The sequence below is a fragment of the Cajanus cajan genome, chromosome 7 (assembly GCF_000230855.2).
Source record: "Cajanus cajan strain Asha chromosome 7, NIPB_CcT2T_4, whole genome shotgun sequence".
Lineage (NCBI taxonomy): Eukaryota > Viridiplantae > Streptophyta > Magnoliopsida > Fabales > Fabaceae > Cajanus > Cajanus cajan.
Window position 1 is genome coordinate 53,002,860 of NC_138523.1, and position 19,979 is coordinate 53,022,838.

Consider the following 19,979-nt stretch of genomic DNA (forward strand, 5'->3'; position numbering starts at 1 on the left):
ATTGCATTACATTGTATTTTTCGTTTTGTGCAAGCATTACATTGTGATTTGATTAGTGCACATTTAAATCAAATTTTTGTAACGTGAACATTCAAACAAAATTAATTCACCATAAAAAAAAAAGTTTTGTAAGCAATATAGTATATTCTGTTGGTGTTATTTTTTTTTAATTAGAATCGATGTTTTATCTTAAAAATATTCATAAGCATTTAATAATTTTTTTTATTATTTGCATATTTTACAAAACAAACATAATTTTAAATTACAGGTGCAATTTCCTACAATGTTATAATTTACAATCATGTATCAAGGTTTTTTCCTTAGAGCAAAGCAGTAACACATCCTTTTGACTAAAGACTAATGTTCTAGTTTGATTGATGAAGTTTGTATAAATAGCTATGTAAGGCTTCTTGATATATGCTCCAACATGGCAATAACAGAGTCATGTGGGTTGTTCTTGCCAGAGAATTGGGTAGTTCCAGAATATGTCACGGATAATAGAGACAGTGTGGGATCCCTAGTATGTACTACTTGACTAATGTGTAACCAGGCAATAGAGGCACTGAGGCAGATTTTGTCATCGCCCAACTGAAAGGTATTAACTACCACATTGTGTTTGGAAATGGAGAAACAATTTTGTTGAGAACAAAATATGAGATGACCGTATTTGTGTGATAAACGTAATGTTGTGTTAAACAAGATTTTGACGCTGAATTCCAATAATAGAGCTTAGTTATGAGTTACCTCTTTCACCCTCGACCCAACAACTTTAATATCACTTGTTGAGTTGTTATGTATCGAGGATTCATACACACATGTTTCCACATTGATAAGATATTGTACACTTTAAATTTAAGTCATTATGATTTTACTTTTGGTTATCACTCAAAAAATTTCTTACAAATGAAGACAGTGAATGATGTGGGATTTTGATTGTACTCTAACAATTCTCCCTTCAAACATATGACCATGATTTAACCCTCATTGTAATGGAAACTAATCCATGAGTACATCCAAATGGTGGCTCATAGATCTTGGTTACGTTCTAAGTACTTGCATCGCTACTCCATCGTTTAAATCTATCGTTAACTCATGATAGCGAGACATGTCTCCTAATCCTTGATGTTACCAGGATAAATCTCTTCATATATGAACTCACCATTAAGAATACTTTTGATACAAGGATCCTACATCTAAATTCACTAGTCAACACCATTGTACTCACCGAGCTAGTCACCTGATTGGCAAGTGGATATGGACATCAGATCTCTTGTGTCAAAATTTTTCCTAACGATAGATCCATATGTGGAGAAGAAACTTCTTGATAATATGGAGGGTTAAAAGATGTGTCTTACTATTATGAGTCAACGATGGAGTGATAGTGCAAGTACCTAAAACGTGATTAAATTTTATGGGCCACTATTAGATATACTTGTGGATTAGTTTCCATTGCAAAGGAGGGTAAATCATATTCCATTGTTTGAGGGATGATTGTTGAGATATAATCAAAGTCACACATCATTCAAATAAAAGGATAAATATGAGTTTATAAACACACAATTATTTCCATTAGTAACTCATTTTGAATGATGTCCAAAAATAAATTCATGAGGATTTAGGCCCAAAGTAGACAATATCTTACCAATATGAAGACATATATATGTGGAAACCTACTAGAGCATAATAATTAGTATTAGGTTCCCCTTTTCCCTATAAAGGGGTTATACCATGGTTGATTGTTGGGATACAATCAAAATCCCACAACCTTCAAACATAAGGATGAACATGGTTTATAAATACACACATAATCTCCATTATTAAGAGATCTTTTGGGTTATGGTGATAAAAAATAAAACTATGACAATTTAGGTTTAAAATGAATAATATCTTACTAATGTGTATACACACACATACACACACACACACACACACACACACATATATATATATATATATATATATATATATATGTATATATGAGAAGGGATCCGTTTACTCTGTTTAATAACTCATGCTCTACATCAAATCTCAACAATCAAATCCTTAAATTTAAAATCCTTAATACATAGATCAAATTTACAAATTCTTAAAAAATTAAAAATTATTTGATACTTCGTTTCATTAATTCATATTGACGGATAATATATATATATATATATAGGGAGCGTATCAAGTGAGAAGTTTTTATTGTGAGAAGGTGAGAAGGTGGAAATATAACCCTTAGATTAATTTTCTCTCACTTGATTAAATCCCAAATTTTCTCTCACTTGATTAATCTAAGGGTTATATTTCAACCTTCTCACCTTCTCACAATAAAAGCTTCTCACTTGATACGCTCCCTATATATATATATATATATATATATATATATATATATATATATGAAAACCTCTTGTTGACATCAACAACCTATAATAGATTACAAAGTGATCACACCTACAAACCTATGTGCCAATACCAAAAGAGGGTGTGATTATTGAGTTCAATGTTTTGTATTTTCTAGGAATGAAATTTTATTGTAACCTGGAGGTAAAGCAAGTGGTACAGTTTTTAAAAAAAGTGGGTAAGATTGCGCGAAATGTTGGGGAGGATTCAATAGTTGCATGTGGAAAACCAAGCTCCAAATAATGAAGCCAAAAAGGAGTGCAGCCAAACCAATGAATTTTGACATGATTAAACTGCGTAATCCACAATTGAACATTAAATTAAGGACTAGTAAATTAAACTTATTGCGTTAGATTCTGATATTATAGAAAGTTACAAAGAAGAAAATTGTTTGTGCGGTAAAATATATTTTTGGATTTGTTTACATTAAAATGAATAAAATATAACATATTTTATCTCTTGAAAGAAGAGTGTGTAATTTTTAAAATAAATAAAAAAGAGAGTACATAGTCTTTGCTAAATCAAGTGCATCTGTTTTCTGGTCTTTAAATTAAGCGTCTATACCTTTTGTGTGTATTGGGCTTTAGCCCAGGCCCTCCTAAACATTGTTAGGCTCATGATATATATACTTCCTTTTTATAACTTTTTTTTTATTAGTACATTTTTTTATTTTTTTTTAATTTATAAAATATTATAGTTTTTTTTTTAATTTTTTAATTTTACATTTCTAACTTTCAATTTGTTACTTTCTTCTTTTTTTCACACACTTTTTTCTTTTAATTTTTACATGCTACCAAAATAAGTATGATGAAAGAAAGGTAAGGGGTACATGTAAAAATTAAAAAAAAGAAGGAAGATGTGTGAAAAAAAAGTACTAAATTAAATATTGTAGATGTAAAATTAAAAATTAAAAACAAAAGAATTAAAAAAATTAAGAATGTTTTAAAAATTTAATTATTTTTTTTAAAAAAGGAAGTGTACTTATAGAAGGAGGTGTATATATCATGAACCACATTGTTATTCTCTAAAGAAAAATGACACTAGTTTTTGTTTTCGGTGCAAACATGCAGTTTATCCTACCTTGTAATATTCTCAAAGAACAAAACCTATATATAAGATATAGCTTGAAAATGCTTATGTCCTCTCTCTTTGATTATATCCAAGCAAGACCAATCTATAGTAATCCTACATCCCAAATTCTACCACATTCAAGCAAGCAGATCCACAGTTTGGCGTGTGATTCATGTTTGTTGTCAATTTGTCGAGATGTTTTTTTTTCTTCCTTTTTTTATTTTAATGCAAACTCAAACAAAACGCATGCTATATTTAACACGAACGACTCATACAAAAAAATATGTTTAGGTACTCAAACATATGACACTGATATAAACTTTTAACATTTTATGATACCAATTATAAACATGCTTAATAATCAATGTTTATCATGATTAATGTGGAATGAATGTGAAATCAATCGATGACAAGTATGTACTTATATTAAATATCCAACATAAAATCTGAATTAAAACTTCAATACTAATAATATTTTTAAAATTTTATTTGAATTATTAAGTTTAATTGTATTTTTTTCATATATATTTTAATTTTATAAAATTTGCTACTTAAATTTTGAAATTGAACATTTTATCATTCAATTTTTCATATATCATACTATTAATTAATCATTGATATATTATATTAACTATTAATGTGACACACATTAACTATTTATATTTGGTGTGAAATAATGTGACATATCAGCACTTAACATTCTATATAAATAATTGACATGTCAATAATTAGCGTATCATGTTTAAAGTGATTTATCGGTACAAATAATGTTAAAATATGTATAAATTTAAAAATATCCAATTTAAAAAATTAGATGAGAAGATGAGAAAATTTGAGAAATTGTGAAACATGTATAGAAAAAAAAAATGCTACTGAACCTATTATATCATATTTAATTAGTGCATGTTTTAAGTGAAAAAAGAATCTCAACCGTCCAATGGACCCTCACAAATTGACGCAATCGATGGCCGATCCAGCGGCTAGGAGGAGTCGCCGGAGGGTATTAGATAGGTCCCACAATCGAGCATGATGGGGCCACGTGTTGGTTCGAGGCGGAACAAACACGAGCTGCCACCGTAGGAAAAGAAAAGTCAGATTTTTCTAGAGTGACCTTTTCTCATCATCTGACACGTGGCCCTCCACCATTCGTCATTCACATCCATCATGTTTCCTTTCCTCTCTCATCTTATCTCTCTCTCTTTAAGTTCCATAACTTTTCAGTTTTTTATTTTCTTTTCCCTCACAACTACGTTTTCTCTAGATCCAACCACTTCCATTGCCACCGCCAATTGCTTCTTCTTTATTTTGCTTCAATTTTGCTCCAAAATCCAACACTGTGTTAGATCTCCCCACTCTTTTCTCTATGCCATTCCCCCAGGTTTGATTCATTTCACAAGTTTGCATTTTTTTGTTGTTGACGGGTTCCTTTTATTTTCTCTTAATTTTCCCTTAATGGGTATCGGGATCTGCTTTTTAATTGTGTGTTCGGGTGATTGATTTTGAAGAAAAATGATGTTTTTAATTATGGGTTGAGTAGATCTTGTGGTATGTGGGGTTGCATGGTTTTGTACTTCAATTGAGTTTATTGATGTGTTTGGTGTTCCTAACAAATTGGGTGGATCTGGTCAGGGCTATAATGCTTTTCTTTGTTTTTGGTTCTCTATAATTGTAAACAGGATTTGAGGGGTAAGAAAACCTTTTTTTTTTTTTTGAAAAATCATCAAATCAACTCACTGAAGATAAAAAAATTGGCATGAAGTTTGGTGGTTATTCTGTTCATCCAATAATTCATTGTGTTTTTTATGCATTATAGAAGTCATTGAAGGACTTTAATTTCCAGCGATTATTATTCACTTTTGCCTTGACCATTAGGTGGGCGCGTATTGGTGGATGAATAGATTAGTTTAGGATGAATCGGTTAATAGTTAGTACTATCTCAGTTGCCAGTATGGTTAAAGCAGTGTTGATGCGATGTGGACATCAGTTATCTGTTTTTCATATGGATCAAGTCTTGATTTTGACTTGTTAAGTTGTTATCATGATCCTTTCCTTTGTTTCTGTGGTTGTGTTTCTTCCCTATCCAATAAGGGAAGGAAGGTGGGGTGCACCCTTGTTTTAAATAATTTATGAGTTCGGTCTGATACAGATTTCAATGTTCAAAGTAAATATGTTTAGTGTGTCTTCATGCATTACTTTCACCTATCCCTTCACTTTTCAATCCTCAGCCTGTCCTTCACAAACACTTAACTCAAGAACTTGATGTGCTGTTTTTGTATTCAATTAACATGATTTTTTCAAGCTACTGTTTTCTTTCTTCCAATCTTTTTTAACCAATACAATTTTAATGCGTTATTATTAAAATCATAGAAATGCATCACTTCTAAGTTTTTAATCAAAACCTGTTTAATATTACTAAATTTCTCCATATCTTCTGTTCACATCATTATGTTTGTGTATTTGTCCTTCTGTGAATCTCTTAATCATTAGTTGACTTTCATTCCTGTAATTGTACACTTGCACGTTCAATGTTGGCCGGTCATGTCTCTTCAAGTCTGCCATGCCTGGAATTGTTTTGTTTAGGGCTGTATTGTCAATATCTTGCTGTAAATAAATCATGTCTCTATCTTTGTGAGCACTTTCAGTTTGTGATGATTATGCCGTGTTTTTGTTTAACTGCAGCTGGGAAGGGTGTACCGGAATCAGAGTGTAGCTGTGGGGTGTGGGATTATTAGGAGTCTTGTAGACCTGTTGGATTTTTCAGGATGGGAAAGTGCAAGGGTTGTGGGAAGTTAGGGAGAATGGGGCCAACGGATGGATCAATGAGTGCTTATGAATTTTCTTTGATGTTGTCGCCTGTTGTTTCTTTTTGGGATTGTATAGTCCGCAAAATGAGGTACTCCTACAGACCTGAGTGGGTGTAGTGGTTAGAACGCATCATTAGTTCTAGTCTTGATACTTCAACCAAATAGAGTATATTAGCATAACTAATTAGGGAAAGAGGAGAGTAATTATATAAAATAAAAAATGTATACAGCTCTAAAGAAATTCTCTTGAAGGATAGTTCACAGAAGTTATTTTAAGTATTTATTATGGATAACATGGTATGTAATAAAGGGCAACATGTGAGGAAGGCTAAGAAGAAGCAGGTGAAAGATGAGTTGGATCGTCTGAAACAGGCTGAAAAGAAAAAGAGGCGCTTGGAGAAAGCTCTGGCTACTTCTGCTGCCATCATTTCTGAACTGGAGAAAAAGAAGCAGAAAAAGAAAGAGGAGCAACAGAGACTTGATGAAGAGGGTGCCGCAATTGCTGAAGCGGTGGCTCTGCACGTTCTACTTGGCGAAGACTCGGACGAATCTTGTAAGGTTGTTATAAATGACAGTGGATGCAAGACCTGGAATTATAATCACCAGCTTGACCTCTTCATGGGTGGGAGAAGAGCTTGTTTTCCTCATCTAGATGGTGGCACATGGTCTGTCTCTGCTGAAAATGGCAAGTGGTCTTTCAGATCTGAGCCTCTCGAAAAGAATGTGTATGAACCCTTATATGAAGAAGCAGAATGGGGTCCTGCTGGATTCTCTGTTGATCTTATAGCAGCACAAGCAGTTAGATCACTTCAGATTGCAGAAGATGCTGATGAGGCAAGGATTCTCTTCTAATCGAAAGCTGAAATGATATTGTTTGTCTTTGCTGGTCTCTAGATGAAGTCTTAATCTTCTCTTATATTACTGAAGGTTGTCTTCTGTATATTACTATATAGTATGTGCTTGTCAACTACATTCTGCTTCAGTTGTGACTGAACTTGTTTCTGTGTCATCATGTTTTCTTTTGATTTTCATTAACTGCATATGCAAGGCTGCTAATTTTCTATGTGGAGTGACTTTTTTATACTCGAGTGTTGTAGAGATCTATACTTTTCCGAGTTGATTAGCAATAATATAAATGCTCGAGTTGACTCATAATTTATGTATACTTAGTATTGTTGTTGCCTCTTGGATTACGTCTCACAAATGGTTCCCTTTGCATCTAAATAATACCGCTGGTAGATTTAAAAATGAATAAGCAACAGTTCTATGTGTTGAATTCAGTTGTGTTCATGCTTTAAGGCAACACAATTGGGCAATTAAACAACTAATTTGACTTTTTATGTTTACTATTTAACAACGAAACTACGAAGCAAAGATGGATCCTGACGAAGAATTTCAACGTGGTGCCACCACTTTCAATTTTAAGCCATCAAATACGAATCTATCAATAACTAATGCGAAGCCTTATTTATAATATTGTTCATGAGCATAAAGGAAACGGGGTGCAACACTACTGCATCTTAGGAAGGGACAGTTGAGAATATACAACAAAAAAAAGTTTTATGCTGCCAAGTAGGAGAACCAATATCAAGAATAACGATGGATTGATAATAGTGTTATTTAGCATCTGCCTTACAGTTGACAACACTACTTTTCTTTTGATAATGGAGTTCATGGCTACTGGCTTCTCGAAATTGACTTTTGAAGTTCTGGTGCTTACATCATTACATGCATCAGTCTCGGATCATGTTGCAATTTCTCTATATTCTTTTCCCATTACGGGCTTTTGCTGCTAACTCTAATATTATTTTATTTATTGTTAAATCTTGATCATATTTGAACGTTTATACTTGAAAAGATATGCATTGTTCACTGCAAAACCACCTATAGTTCAATCATCAAGCGAATTTGACTTGGTATATGTTTGATTCGACGTCTTGAAGCATTGGATGTATGTTCAAGCCAAAGGCTACAAAAATAATTTTCACGTTATTTATATTTGGCGTAAAAAATTGAGAGCACGTATGTTAAGAATACCAATCCAAAGATCCTGTACATTCCTCAATTTTATTTTCAGCAAACATTCTTATAGGACACCAATAAGAAAAATTGAGTTGAATAAGAATTGACCACTTTAAACTTTCATGCACAGCGAATGACATAAAATTGCTCTTTGCAAACCTATGCTTCTAATAGTCTCACTCAACGAGTACTCAAAGGGATGAAGGAAATGAGAGAGTCAAAGGGATGCAAGTGCTGAATTTGATCAGGGAGTTTTAGATGCAGCGGATGAAGGAGTCAGAAAGGGTGAAAGAATATTCTAACAGACTTCTAAGTATTGTAAGCAAGGTGAGGTTGCTTGGGACAAAATTTTCCCATACAAGGATAGTGCAGAAAATCCTTGTGACTCTTCATGAGAGGTTTGAATTCACCATTTCTTCTTTGAAAAATTTCAAGGATCTGTCAAATATCACTTTAGCACAATTGATGTATGCTTTGCAAGCCCAAGAATAAAGGAGACTCATGAGGGAGGAAGACGTGATTGAAGGTGCTTTACAAGAGAAACTGAAACTCAATCATGGTTACAAAGGAAAGAAAAAGAAGGCTCGAGGGAACAACTTTGAGCAAGGAGAAAGTTCCAACAAAGGTGGTAAAGGAGATGATGAGAAACCAAATCATCCTCCTTGTCAGCACTGTGGAAAGAGAAACCATCCCCACTTCAAATGTTGGAGAAGACCCGACGTACGCTGTAACAAATGCAACCAGCTTGGTCATATTGCAAAATTTTGCAATAATAAAAGGCAACTTCAAACAGAGGCTCAAGTGGCTGACCAACAAGAGGAGGAGGAGCAGTTATTTGCAGCAACTTGTTTTGCCACCAATAACAATTGTGAGAGCTGGCTAATTGACAGTGGATGCACACATCATATGACCTATGATGAAGAATTGTTCAAGGAGATGGATTGGACAATTGTTTCAAAAGCCATAATTGGTAATGGAGAGTGCATAGCTGTTAAAGGAAAGGGCACTGTTGCAATTGAAAGTTGTTCAGGTACAAAAATAATCACAAGTGTACTTTATGTACTTGAAATTAATCAAAACTTGTTAAGTGTTGGAAAGTTGCTTGATAAAGGCTACAAAATTCTATTTGAAGATAAAATGTGTTTGATCAAAGATGCAAGTGGACATGATCTATTCAAGGTCAAAATGAAGGGAAAAAACTTCTTTTTAGATTTAATGGAGGAGAGAGATGAGAGAGAGGGGAGTCCTGTTGAGATTGATATTTCCTTTGAATCCAATTCGCTTGTAGCTAGGGATGGCAATGGGGTCCCATGGGGGCGGGTAATAGTAATCCCGCCCCTGTCCCGCTAAATGAAAATTGGCCTCATACCCACCCCCTATCCATGCGGGTATCCATGAATTTCTTGAATACCCACGGATATCCATGGATATTTATAAAATTTTTAAGAAATTAAAAAAATTATTACAAATAATTTTAAGTTTATATTTTAATGTCATTGAAATATTAAAAATAAAAAATTTAATGTTAATTTTGAACTTTTATTTAACGTTAATTTTGTTGAAATAATAATAAAAATTCAAGATAATCAATAACTTAAAATACATCAATCTCACAAGTAAGTTAAAGTCTCATCACAAAGCTACAATAATTCAATCTTATAATTCCAAATTTCCAAATGAAAGTAAACAACTTAAAATACATAAATCTTATTGGTCCAATCAAAGCTAGAAAATTAATCAAATTACATCCAACATAATTTTATAACATGCTTAACACATGTCGATAACTTCATTAACATCACTTTTGTAAGAAAATAAGATGATAGAGTGTAGTTTTAGGGTTATGTGGTACAAGGATAATTAGGATATTTAAGAAATAATATTAAACGGGTACCCGCGGGTATGAATATCATCATACACGCCCCCGCTCCATTTATAAACGGGTAAAAAATTATTCGTCCCCATTATCCGCAGGTACCCAATTAGCCTATCTATTTATTATCCGTAGCGGATTTTACCCACAGATACCCGCAGGTGCAGGTATTTTTGCCATCCCTACTTGTAGCGAAGGCAATTGTGGCTCCGCCACCACCCTTGAGTTCGGTTTTTGTTCCTAATTTCAATGTGACTCCGATTTTGGATTCAGATTTCAGTTATGGGGAGAGGAGTAAAAGGGTTTCGAATGGTGATTATTCTGGTTTGCAACCGGTTATGGTGTCTTCAGTTATTGTGGATTTGAATAGGTCGCCTTTCAAGGGGAATGATAGCTCTATTTCAAGGAAGAACAAGGTGAGTATGCAGAAGATTGTTGATGGTAGTTCTTCCCGGCCTTCTGCCAGGGAGGTTGATGATTCTCGCGGGAAAAAGAAGGTGCTGAATTCAGTTAAAGCTGACAATGTTTCTTCAGGTAAATCGGCCCCGATGGTTGTCAAGAAGAAGAAAATTGTTAAGAGAATTGTGAAGAAAGGAACTACAAATTCTAAGTCATTTGTGCTGAAATCGGTACTAGCTAATAGGCTGCCACAAACTGTTGAAGCAGAGAGTGTAGTAATCAGTTCTGCAACTGCCCCTGTTCCGGAGAAAATTGAAGCTAATTTGGATGAGAAAAACAACATTGTTGACAATGTGGTTAGTTAAGCCAGACTGTTTGCACAATTTACCAAAGGAAGATAATTCATTGAAATAGGATAAAGAGGGAGGTTTATTGCACCTGAGTTTGGGGCCAGATTCCAGGTAGCAAGAGTGTAAGAGTGACAAAAATTATGATATTGGGAAAGTATCTAGGTTTGAGAACTTGAGAGGGAAACTTGGAGTCAATTACTTTTAAGTCGGGCGCGATGTCTTCTAGAGAGTTTAGGTTGCTCTCTGTTTCGAGCACGCCCGGCGCATCTTCTTGCACTTGGCGCAGTTCTAAATTGTATAGAGTGTGGCTCTCTGTTTTGCTCAAGCCCGACGCGGGTAGCCTTGAGCTCGGCGCAGGTAGTCTTCTCCTGCTCCTTAGCTCCTTTAATTTCCAATCCAATGGGTCTTCAACTTTCAACTCTTCACTCAATACTTACACAAAAAAATGAGGTGTATTAGTGTATTATTAGATGAGATTGGGTTAGTTATATCTGCACAAAAATTGAATCAAAAAGTAAAACAATTATCTTGTAAGAGTGCATGGGATGAATGAAATTGTTCACTAAGTCCTATCTAAAAAGAAGTATAATTGAGACTTAACAATAGGATAAAGAGGGAGGTTTATTGCACTTGAGTTTGGGGCCAGATTCCAGGTCGCAAGAGTGTAAGAGTGACAAAAATTCTGATATTGGGAAAGTATCCAGGTTTGAGAATTTGAGAGGGAAACTTGGAGTCAATAACTATTGATACAAGGAGGAGTGTTGAGAATTTGAATCAGCATCTATTATTTGAGTTTATTTCAGATTAATAGAGCATTATTAAAATTCTTCCAGTTATGAATTTTAATTATAAGAATTATAAGTGCTGTTACACTTTTATAAGTATTTACATTTCTCATTTAGTTTTATGTTTATAAACAGAATTTGTATCAACTTTTAATTATATTTTGTATATTTAAAAGTTACAAGTATAAATAAAATTACATGAGTTTCAACCTTCTAATTTTTCTAAATTGCTAGGAGTTTGAGCGAATGCTGTAAACTGACATTAAAATTATGATTTTCAAACTAACTTTTAGCTATAGTGTTATGTTTGCGATATAGAATTATTATTTTGAAATTCTCACGGTCATTTTTTCTTTTTTCTTTTTACAATGACACAAGAAGATTAAAACTTAGAACCGTGTGCCTAAACCCAGTATAAGGCCCACTCTAGTGAGTTTCTGACAGTCATCCATGGTATTGGCTAATATTAGTAAAAGTTGTTTATATTATTATTATTCTTTAAATCCGAGACTGAACAAAATAATAGTAGTGACTAGCGAGCACAGTAAAGAACGTCCCACAGAAAAAGTGATAGCAGCTTCAGGGCAAATTGGTGGTAGTATATTTTTTAGTGGAGACTACACGCTTCCATTTGCCCCTTCCTGCTTTAGAATTGCACACACCTTATTGTTGCTAATATGCTACGAAACTCATACATAAGTTAAATGGAACTTCACGTGTGCCAAAACAGTGATAGCCAGCCAGCTTTGTCTGAACTTGAGAATATATGCACAATAAATATCATCATAAACTTTAGAATATTGGCATGTCAAATGTAACTGCACTTTCAAAATGTTTCACTTTTATATTTTCGGCTCTGAAACATGTACCTTTAAGAGAATGCACTTTTTTGAGTTGGTTACATCTGACCTGATCCGTTAAATAGCTGAATGGACTGTTCTTCATGATTCTGATTGAAAAGTGGCCTCGAAGAGGTCAATGATTAGGCTATCCAAATCGCTTTTGAAGGTATCATGTTACATGTTATGCATTAGGATTTTGGGTTGGTATTATGAAGTGTTCTTCTGATGTTTAATACTTTCATGTATGCATTTTTCTGATCAGGGGATTGAGCAAGCTCTATTTGTGTATTTTAATTTTGATGAAGTAGGTTGACTATTGAGCTCATCATGGTGCCTTCGATGCACAGCACAGAGGATGATGGGTCAGAATTGTTCAATACACAATTTCTTAAGCTTACCCCATTTGAACTTGAATTTGTACAGTGCCTAATGAGAAGAAAATGAGGGGGAGACAATTGATAAACTACTAGTAGCATCAAGCTCAGCTTCATTTCACAAAAATAGGCAAGAGTGAAACAATCCAATAATTTCATTTCCATTTTTTTTAATTGTTATTATTCATGATTTATAATAAGTAACAATTTGAAAAAATGCAAGAGATACAACTCAATAATTATTGATTATCCTCCGGGGAATTAACAAGCACATTTTAGCAAGGAAATACCTATTAATAAGGGCTTATCTAAAGCATCAAATTCATAAACGATGAACACCTGTTCAGCAAAACTTGTGTTGAAAAAATTATACGCTAGAGATTTGGGCCATATCAATTCAACTTAGCTTCTACAAAACCATTTTGTCTCGTGAAAGTTCTAAAAGAAAACCATTACATGTCTTTATTCGACGTTCAGTTCCTCTATCAGAACACAATGGATTGGAATTGAAATTAGAACTTTAAACTGAAACAACAAGTATGTCATACAAACCTATAGCTCATCACAAATTTGATTGATTCAGCTCTAGAATAAACACAAAATTGCTGTGTAAAACAAATCAATAAATTAAACTACAAAAATTTTAAGCACTCTCCAATATCAGACAAGAGGTATTCAAACATTTGTGAGAAACTATCAAGGAACTAGTACTATATAAGGAGCCTTCCATGAGTAAATCTAGCTAATTATGGTCTTGAACTTTTGATGCAATTTTCTTCAATAGAAAGAAAATTTAGTTGAAAAAAAGTATGAAAGCTTACGTACTATTTTAATCCCTCTTTCCCCCATGTGAATTTTGCTCTCACATCAGCAAAAATTGCTTACATTTGCTGCATATCCCTATCTCTATCTGCCTTCGTTGTTCATTAGCTGAGAAAACACTTGGCTAGTACTTGCATCTAAAGAACAATAACCATTATCCCTCTCAATTCTTCTGTTGGCAGAAGAATTTTCAGCAATAACTGTAGTAGTCGCACTAGCACTGCTATTGGCATGTGGCTCCCTTTGTTGTCCACTTTCTTGGAGCTGAAGTGCATATTCCAAATTCCACAAGACATCACCCATGGCTGGCCTATCAACACCATACTCGGCCAAACATTTCTCAGCAGTTTCACAAAATTTCTTCAAGGAGCTTTGTTCGATCTGTCCAACAAGATGAGGGTCAACAATATGCTCCACCATGCCATTATTCATCCATTCAAGTGCCCATTCTGCCAAATTCACCTGTTCTCTTGCTAGTTGTGGATCAACAGCAGGTCTTCCACAAAGAACCTCAAAAAGCACAACACCAAATGAATAAACATCTGATTTATCTGTAAGCTGCTGCCTCCGGTAATACTCAGGATCAAGATAACCAAAACTACCTTTCACATTAGTACTCACATGTGTTTCATTGATGCATGGCCCTGACCTTGAAAGGCCAAAGTCAGCAACCTTGGCCACATAGTTTTCATCAAGTAATATGTTGGTTGATTTGATGTCACGGTGGATGATTCCTTGAGCAAAGCCAGTGTGAAGATAGTGGAGGCCTCTAGCCGCACCAATGCATATTTCAAGACGCTGCTTCCAAGAGAGAGGTGGTTGCCTTGATGAACCATATAAATGCTTCTTCAGTGGACCCTTTTCAACATACTCATATACAAGTATCATTTCTGAATTTTCTTCACAGAAACCAACCAGTGAAACAAGGTGGCGATGGCGAATTTTGGACAAAACTGTTATCTCAGTTTGGAACTCAGGAAGGCCTTGTCTGGACCCTGGCATGCCTCTCTTGACAGCAACCTTCACATTGTCTCTGAACACTCCCTTGTAGACCATACCAAATCCACCAGACCCTATTATCAGATTTCTATCAAAGTTGTTTGTTGCTGATTGTATTTCAGCAAAAGGGATCTTCAAGCCAAGAAGTCCATGAGAGCCAGGTTCAGAGGATCTACTAAGGGAACTCCCTCCAAACATGCTTAACGGTGTCCATCCAACACTTTCCACCGTCTTTTGTTTTGGTTTCTTCTTCCTGCATTTGGCACCAAGTAGAAAAGCAGTCACAACTAAAAACAAGACAAAAATTCCTCCAACAATTGAACCGACCAACACCCACAAATTCTTCCTCCAATGCACAATATTAGTACTGCCATCATTGACCATCTTCATTATCTCTGCACCATTCAATATGGCATTCATCCTTATGGAACTGCTCAGGTCAGAAGGACCAACACTCACTTGAACAAAACCTGAATCATCTGAATTTGTAACAAAATCCACATAGACAGGAGATGCAAGTGTGTGGATTGTGAGGGCTGACAAATCAAGATCCTTGTACGCAATGTAGCCATTGATGTACACATCAAAGTAGAGCACGTTGAGAGCAGGACTAACAATGTCACAGAAATGCAACCGAACCAAGTGTGGACCACTACTAGGAGACACAGGGAAGTTCCAGGTTATGTTGAACCTTGAAGCCAAACTTGAGTTTTCCCTATTCATCTGCTGAGCAGTCATGTAAACATTTTCAGGTGCAATCTCTCTTGTTGCACCTCCCTTTTGATAATTTGGTGTGTGAGTGCTCACTGCAGGCTTTGCTGCATCCTTAAAGACCAAATAATCCTCATCAGGAATCCAAGTCCTCCAAAGGGTGTCATTAAAAGGAGTTATTTTCAAACCCCCAACATTGATCCTATGAACAGTCTCCAAAACCTTAGATGAAAGGTTTCTGTACTCCTCCACCCCAGAAGGACCAACCAACCTGGCTCCAAAATCTATAACAAAATCCACAGGGGCAGTGAACACCTCCAAAGCATTGACAAAGGCAAAACCTGAGTCACCAACAGGCTTAAACAAAATCTCAAGCAAGTTTGACTCTATCTTCAGAATAAACTCTTTGAGCAGAACATCATTAGGTGGCTGGAAATTGCTCAACACCGAAACACCATTGGCAAAGACACTAAATTTTGCAGACTTGAGATCAAAACTTTGAGCCTTGAAGGGTGAGAAATGAAAACGCACCAAGTGGATGCCGTTTTTCTTGAGGTTGAACCTGTACCGCCCAGTGCTGCTGAAAACTCTGGCAGTGTGGTACAAAGTGGGAAAATTCTGAGGTGGCTTTTGGTATGTGAGTGAAATGGAATTATCTGAAGAGAGAAAAGAGGAGGTGGAATCGGCCATGAAGACTCGGTTGAAGAGGGAAGCATTGTTGTGTGATCCACAACTAAGAAGGAAGTTATCTGTGGGAGAAAATGAAATTGAGAAGGGTGTGAAAATAAGAAGCAGAAAGGGTAAGAGGTATTGGGTTTTCATTGATGGGAGGTTTGGTTTTGGTTCCTTGAAGAGTGTAAGTATCATGTTGAGGAAAAAGAAAAACTCATGTCATGAGTAGTTAGAGGATATGCAAAAGGGAAATGTGAACAGAACTGCAACAAGAGGACAATAGATACAGAGAGACAGTGACTTAAGTCACACTGAAGATTTGAGAAGGAAGATGTAATATAGTACATGAATTTGGTTGCATAAGTCAAAGGATTACACCTACTTTTGCATTTCCTTTTTTGCTTTTGATGCTAATTTGTTTCCAAACTCAATTTTCTTTTGGACGTTTCACACAAATATGCATTAGTTTTCTCTGCGTTCAGCTTCATATAATAATGGTAGGAAGTAGAGACAGATTTTGACGAATTAAAACACTATTATTCACAAACAGACATGTATGTTAGCTAATACAGCAAAAAAAATTTTAGGTTCGTTTCTGGAGTATCCACCGCCGACAGCAATGGCTAATCTCCTCGCTACGTTGGAGGCACCTCAAAGAGTGGGATAGCAAAATTTAATATTAACCATAATTATTTAATAATAATAAATTAATTATATCTATTTTATTATTTAATAAAAATATAAATAACTAATAAATAATAGTTACTAATAATATATATCAAAATTTATTATTAATGACAATTATTCAATAATAATAAACTAATTGTTTCTATTTTATTAATTAATAAAAATATTAATAATTAATAAATAATAGTTATTAAAAATGTATTTAAAAGAGTAATTATTGAAAATAGTCGGTAAAAAAATAAGTAATTTTTAATTCATTTTATTATATAAAACTTAAGTACCATGTCAACTAGAAATACAATAATTAAAGAATATATAAGTAGAGGACAACTCTCACTTTACAAGTTAATTTTGTAAGGTTGAATTAAATCCATAATTTATTATTCTAAGTTGGTATCTTACCACTTACCACTTATTCACATTGAATTCAATAATATTTGACTTGAGAAGGTGTATTCAAAAATATTCAAGTATCACATTGACCAGAAGTAAGACAATTAAAGAGTATATAATTAAAGGACAACTCTCATCTTACAAGTCCTACATTAATTAGAAATTAAAACAAGTGAAGAGTATTTAAGCTAGGAAATCCTAAAAAAATGCTACAAAAGTCCATACATTTTTTTCGACCATTATAAGAATTTTTACTAACATGCAAATTTTACCGACACCGTCAATGACAGGTCTAGAAATTTTAAACAGTAAGAGCAATATTCATATACAAATTTGTAGTAATAAACATATAATTTCACATTTTTTAACAAGCTACACTTAAATGCATTTTTTTCAAAAAAATACACTTCAAAAATAATATATTAATTTTAAATTTTTTTACAACATAAAATACAAAAGGTAATGGATACTTAATTTTTAACATGATAATTAATATATTTTATTATAATATGTACATAGAAAATAATTGACATAAAACTTAGTGAGGATATTTGTCCCTACTTCCACCAAGGTGATTCCGTCTTGGACATCATATACAATGATTTATGTGAAAATATTGATAAAAACATATTATCATTACTTTTGTTACTAATAAAAATAATATTAAATTTCATTAAAAACTCATTTTATTGTATTCATAATTGAAAAAAACATATTAATAAATATTTTTACTAACTTATGAGAGATATTAAAAAAAAATGCATGCAAAAATCATTGTCAAAAAAATCTAAAATAAAAATAAGTGTAATGTTATCTTTACTTTATAATATTTTTTACTTAAAAAAATTATGCTGAAGTTAGATAATATTATCATTGGTGACAAATTTTTTTTTTGTTGAAATATTTAATGAATTGTATATTTATAACACAGACTCGAGTTAAATTAAAATATGTTGTGTCATGTTTGGTAATCACCATATCATACAGGGGTGCTATATAACTCAATTTCTTAATGACATATTTATTAAATTTGGATTTAATAAATAAATGGGTCATTTTTTATTTTAATTCTCATATAAAAATAGTTTACATCTCTAGAAAATTTAAAGTATTATTTGTTATTTTTATTATAATAAAAATAATAATTATTATTATTATTATTATTTAATTTTTGTTAATTATTTATATGTTTAATAAAAGGTGAAGATATTATTTTAAATGTCATTAACTAATGTTTATAATACTATGTCCATACGTAATATCTCAAGTTATTTTATAGATCCTTAAAAGAATATTACTAGTAATTTTATTTGTGCAACATACAAGATAAATATACATTTTTATATAACTAAAATTTATAATAAATAAATATTACCGATTGTATTACAATTAAAATTCATGATAGATAAACATTTTTAACACAAATTTTATATTTGCTTGTGTTTCACGGTTATTTTTAATTAGTTTTGATAATTCTTATAAAATATTAAAGTTTAATCAACTCATATATATATATATATATATATATATATATATATATTAAATATAAATCTCTATATTATACAATAGTGTTTTTAGAATTTTTTTCTTTGATGAGAGAGTTAGTAAAAATTTTAAGAAATTTTTATCTGAATTAATTTTTATTTATCACAATTATTTATAAATAAAATATTAATATTTTAAAATAAATTATTAATAAATAAAAATAATTTTATGTTACAAAATAAATTATTTATTATAAATCTAAAATATAATTTATATTTATAACATTTATTTATACAAATTTTAAATATAATTTGTATGTCTAAATATAACATTTATTTATATATAATTTATTATAAATTTTAATTTTATATAATAAATAGTAGTTAATTAGAAAATAAAATACTATTTAAAAATAAAAGAGAGTTTATTTAACAAAGGGGGAATAAGCCCTTATAGGAATATATTGGTTTGGTTTCCTCAAATAGCTCATTCTCCTAATTCTCGGGTTGACAGGTCAGTCTCAGACATTTGACAAATTTCCTCAGGTGAGGTATATAAGATCATGATCATGTACCTTTCACATTCAAGTCCTCAATTGACAACCACATATACTTAACGCGTGTCCTACACCCTTATCTTATGAATTCAATTCTTAATGTCTTCCACTTCAAAAAAGCATATGCATGGTGCATGCCAGCTTTACAACTCACTGCCCCATTAATTTATCATCCTCACAACTTAGTGGAACAATTTATATATATAATCTTCTCACATGGAACGGTTACATTTTTCCTTACATATATATATTAGTCTATTTTGTTAGCAATTGAGATCATATATGGCATTTGCCTAGTGTCTCATACCATCTGCTTCAGAACATAACCTCTCTCTCTAAGGTTATTTTCGGTGTATATATGTCGGCACATACGCAAATATAGTTGCTTCAAGCCATACCTCAGCATTACACCAAATGACATCATTATTAGTTACAACTATTAAAAAAAAAGCATCAAGAGAAAGAGAGAGCACACTGGCAAACAATGAAAGAGTTAACCAGTAAAAGTTGAAAATTACTAACCTTATGATATTGGATGTATGGACAGCTGTTTTGTATGCTTTACATTAATTAGTGCAGTTGTTTATGATGTCGCTAGCTTCAGTTGCACATATTCTGCCACCACTTTAGCTTAGTAGTAAAAGATCACATGTCCACTTGTCTTATGTTAGATTAACTTGTTTTCCTTTCAGAACAACGTCTGATTTTTTTTAAAAAAAAGTTCTGACGTTTAACCATCATTTTGAATT

The 19,979-nt window shown here is 32.9% G+C and overlaps 3 protein-coding genes across 3 annotated transcripts; 2 read left to right on the plus strand and 1 right to left on the minus strand.

Moving 5' to 3' along the window:
* Positions 1–6,375: 6,375 nt before the first annotated feature.
* Positions 6,376–7,343, plus strand: LOC109793195 (uncharacterized). The gene has a single exon (XM_020352662.3). It carries the CDS (start codon positions 6,546–6,548, stop codon positions 7,110–7,112), a length of 567 nt encoding a protein of 188 aa, XP_020208251.1. The 5' UTR covers positions 6,376–6,545; the 3' UTR covers positions 7,113–7,343.
* Positions 7,344–7,564: 221 nt separating this feature from the next.
* LOC145949606 (uncharacterized) lies at positions 7,565–9,754 on the plus strand. Its single transcript, XM_083060066.1, has 2 exons — positions 7,565–8,609; positions 8,718–9,754. The coding sequence occupies exon 2, from the start codon at positions 8,784–8,786 to the stop codon at positions 9,630–9,632; it is 849 nt and encodes a 282-aa protein (XP_082916192.1). The 5' UTR covers positions 7,565–8,609; positions 8,718–8,783; the 3' UTR covers positions 9,633–9,754.
* A 3,628-nt stretch (positions 9,755–13,382) lies between these two features.
* Positions 13,383–16,577, minus strand: LOC109793501 (putative receptor-like protein kinase At5g24010). The gene has a single exon (XM_020352969.3). It carries the CDS (start codon positions 16,302–16,304, stop codon positions 13,812–13,814), a length of 2,493 nt encoding a protein of 830 aa, XP_020208558.1. The 5' UTR covers positions 16,305–16,577; the 3' UTR covers positions 13,383–13,811.
* Positions 16,578–19,979: the final 3,402 nt, after the last annotated feature.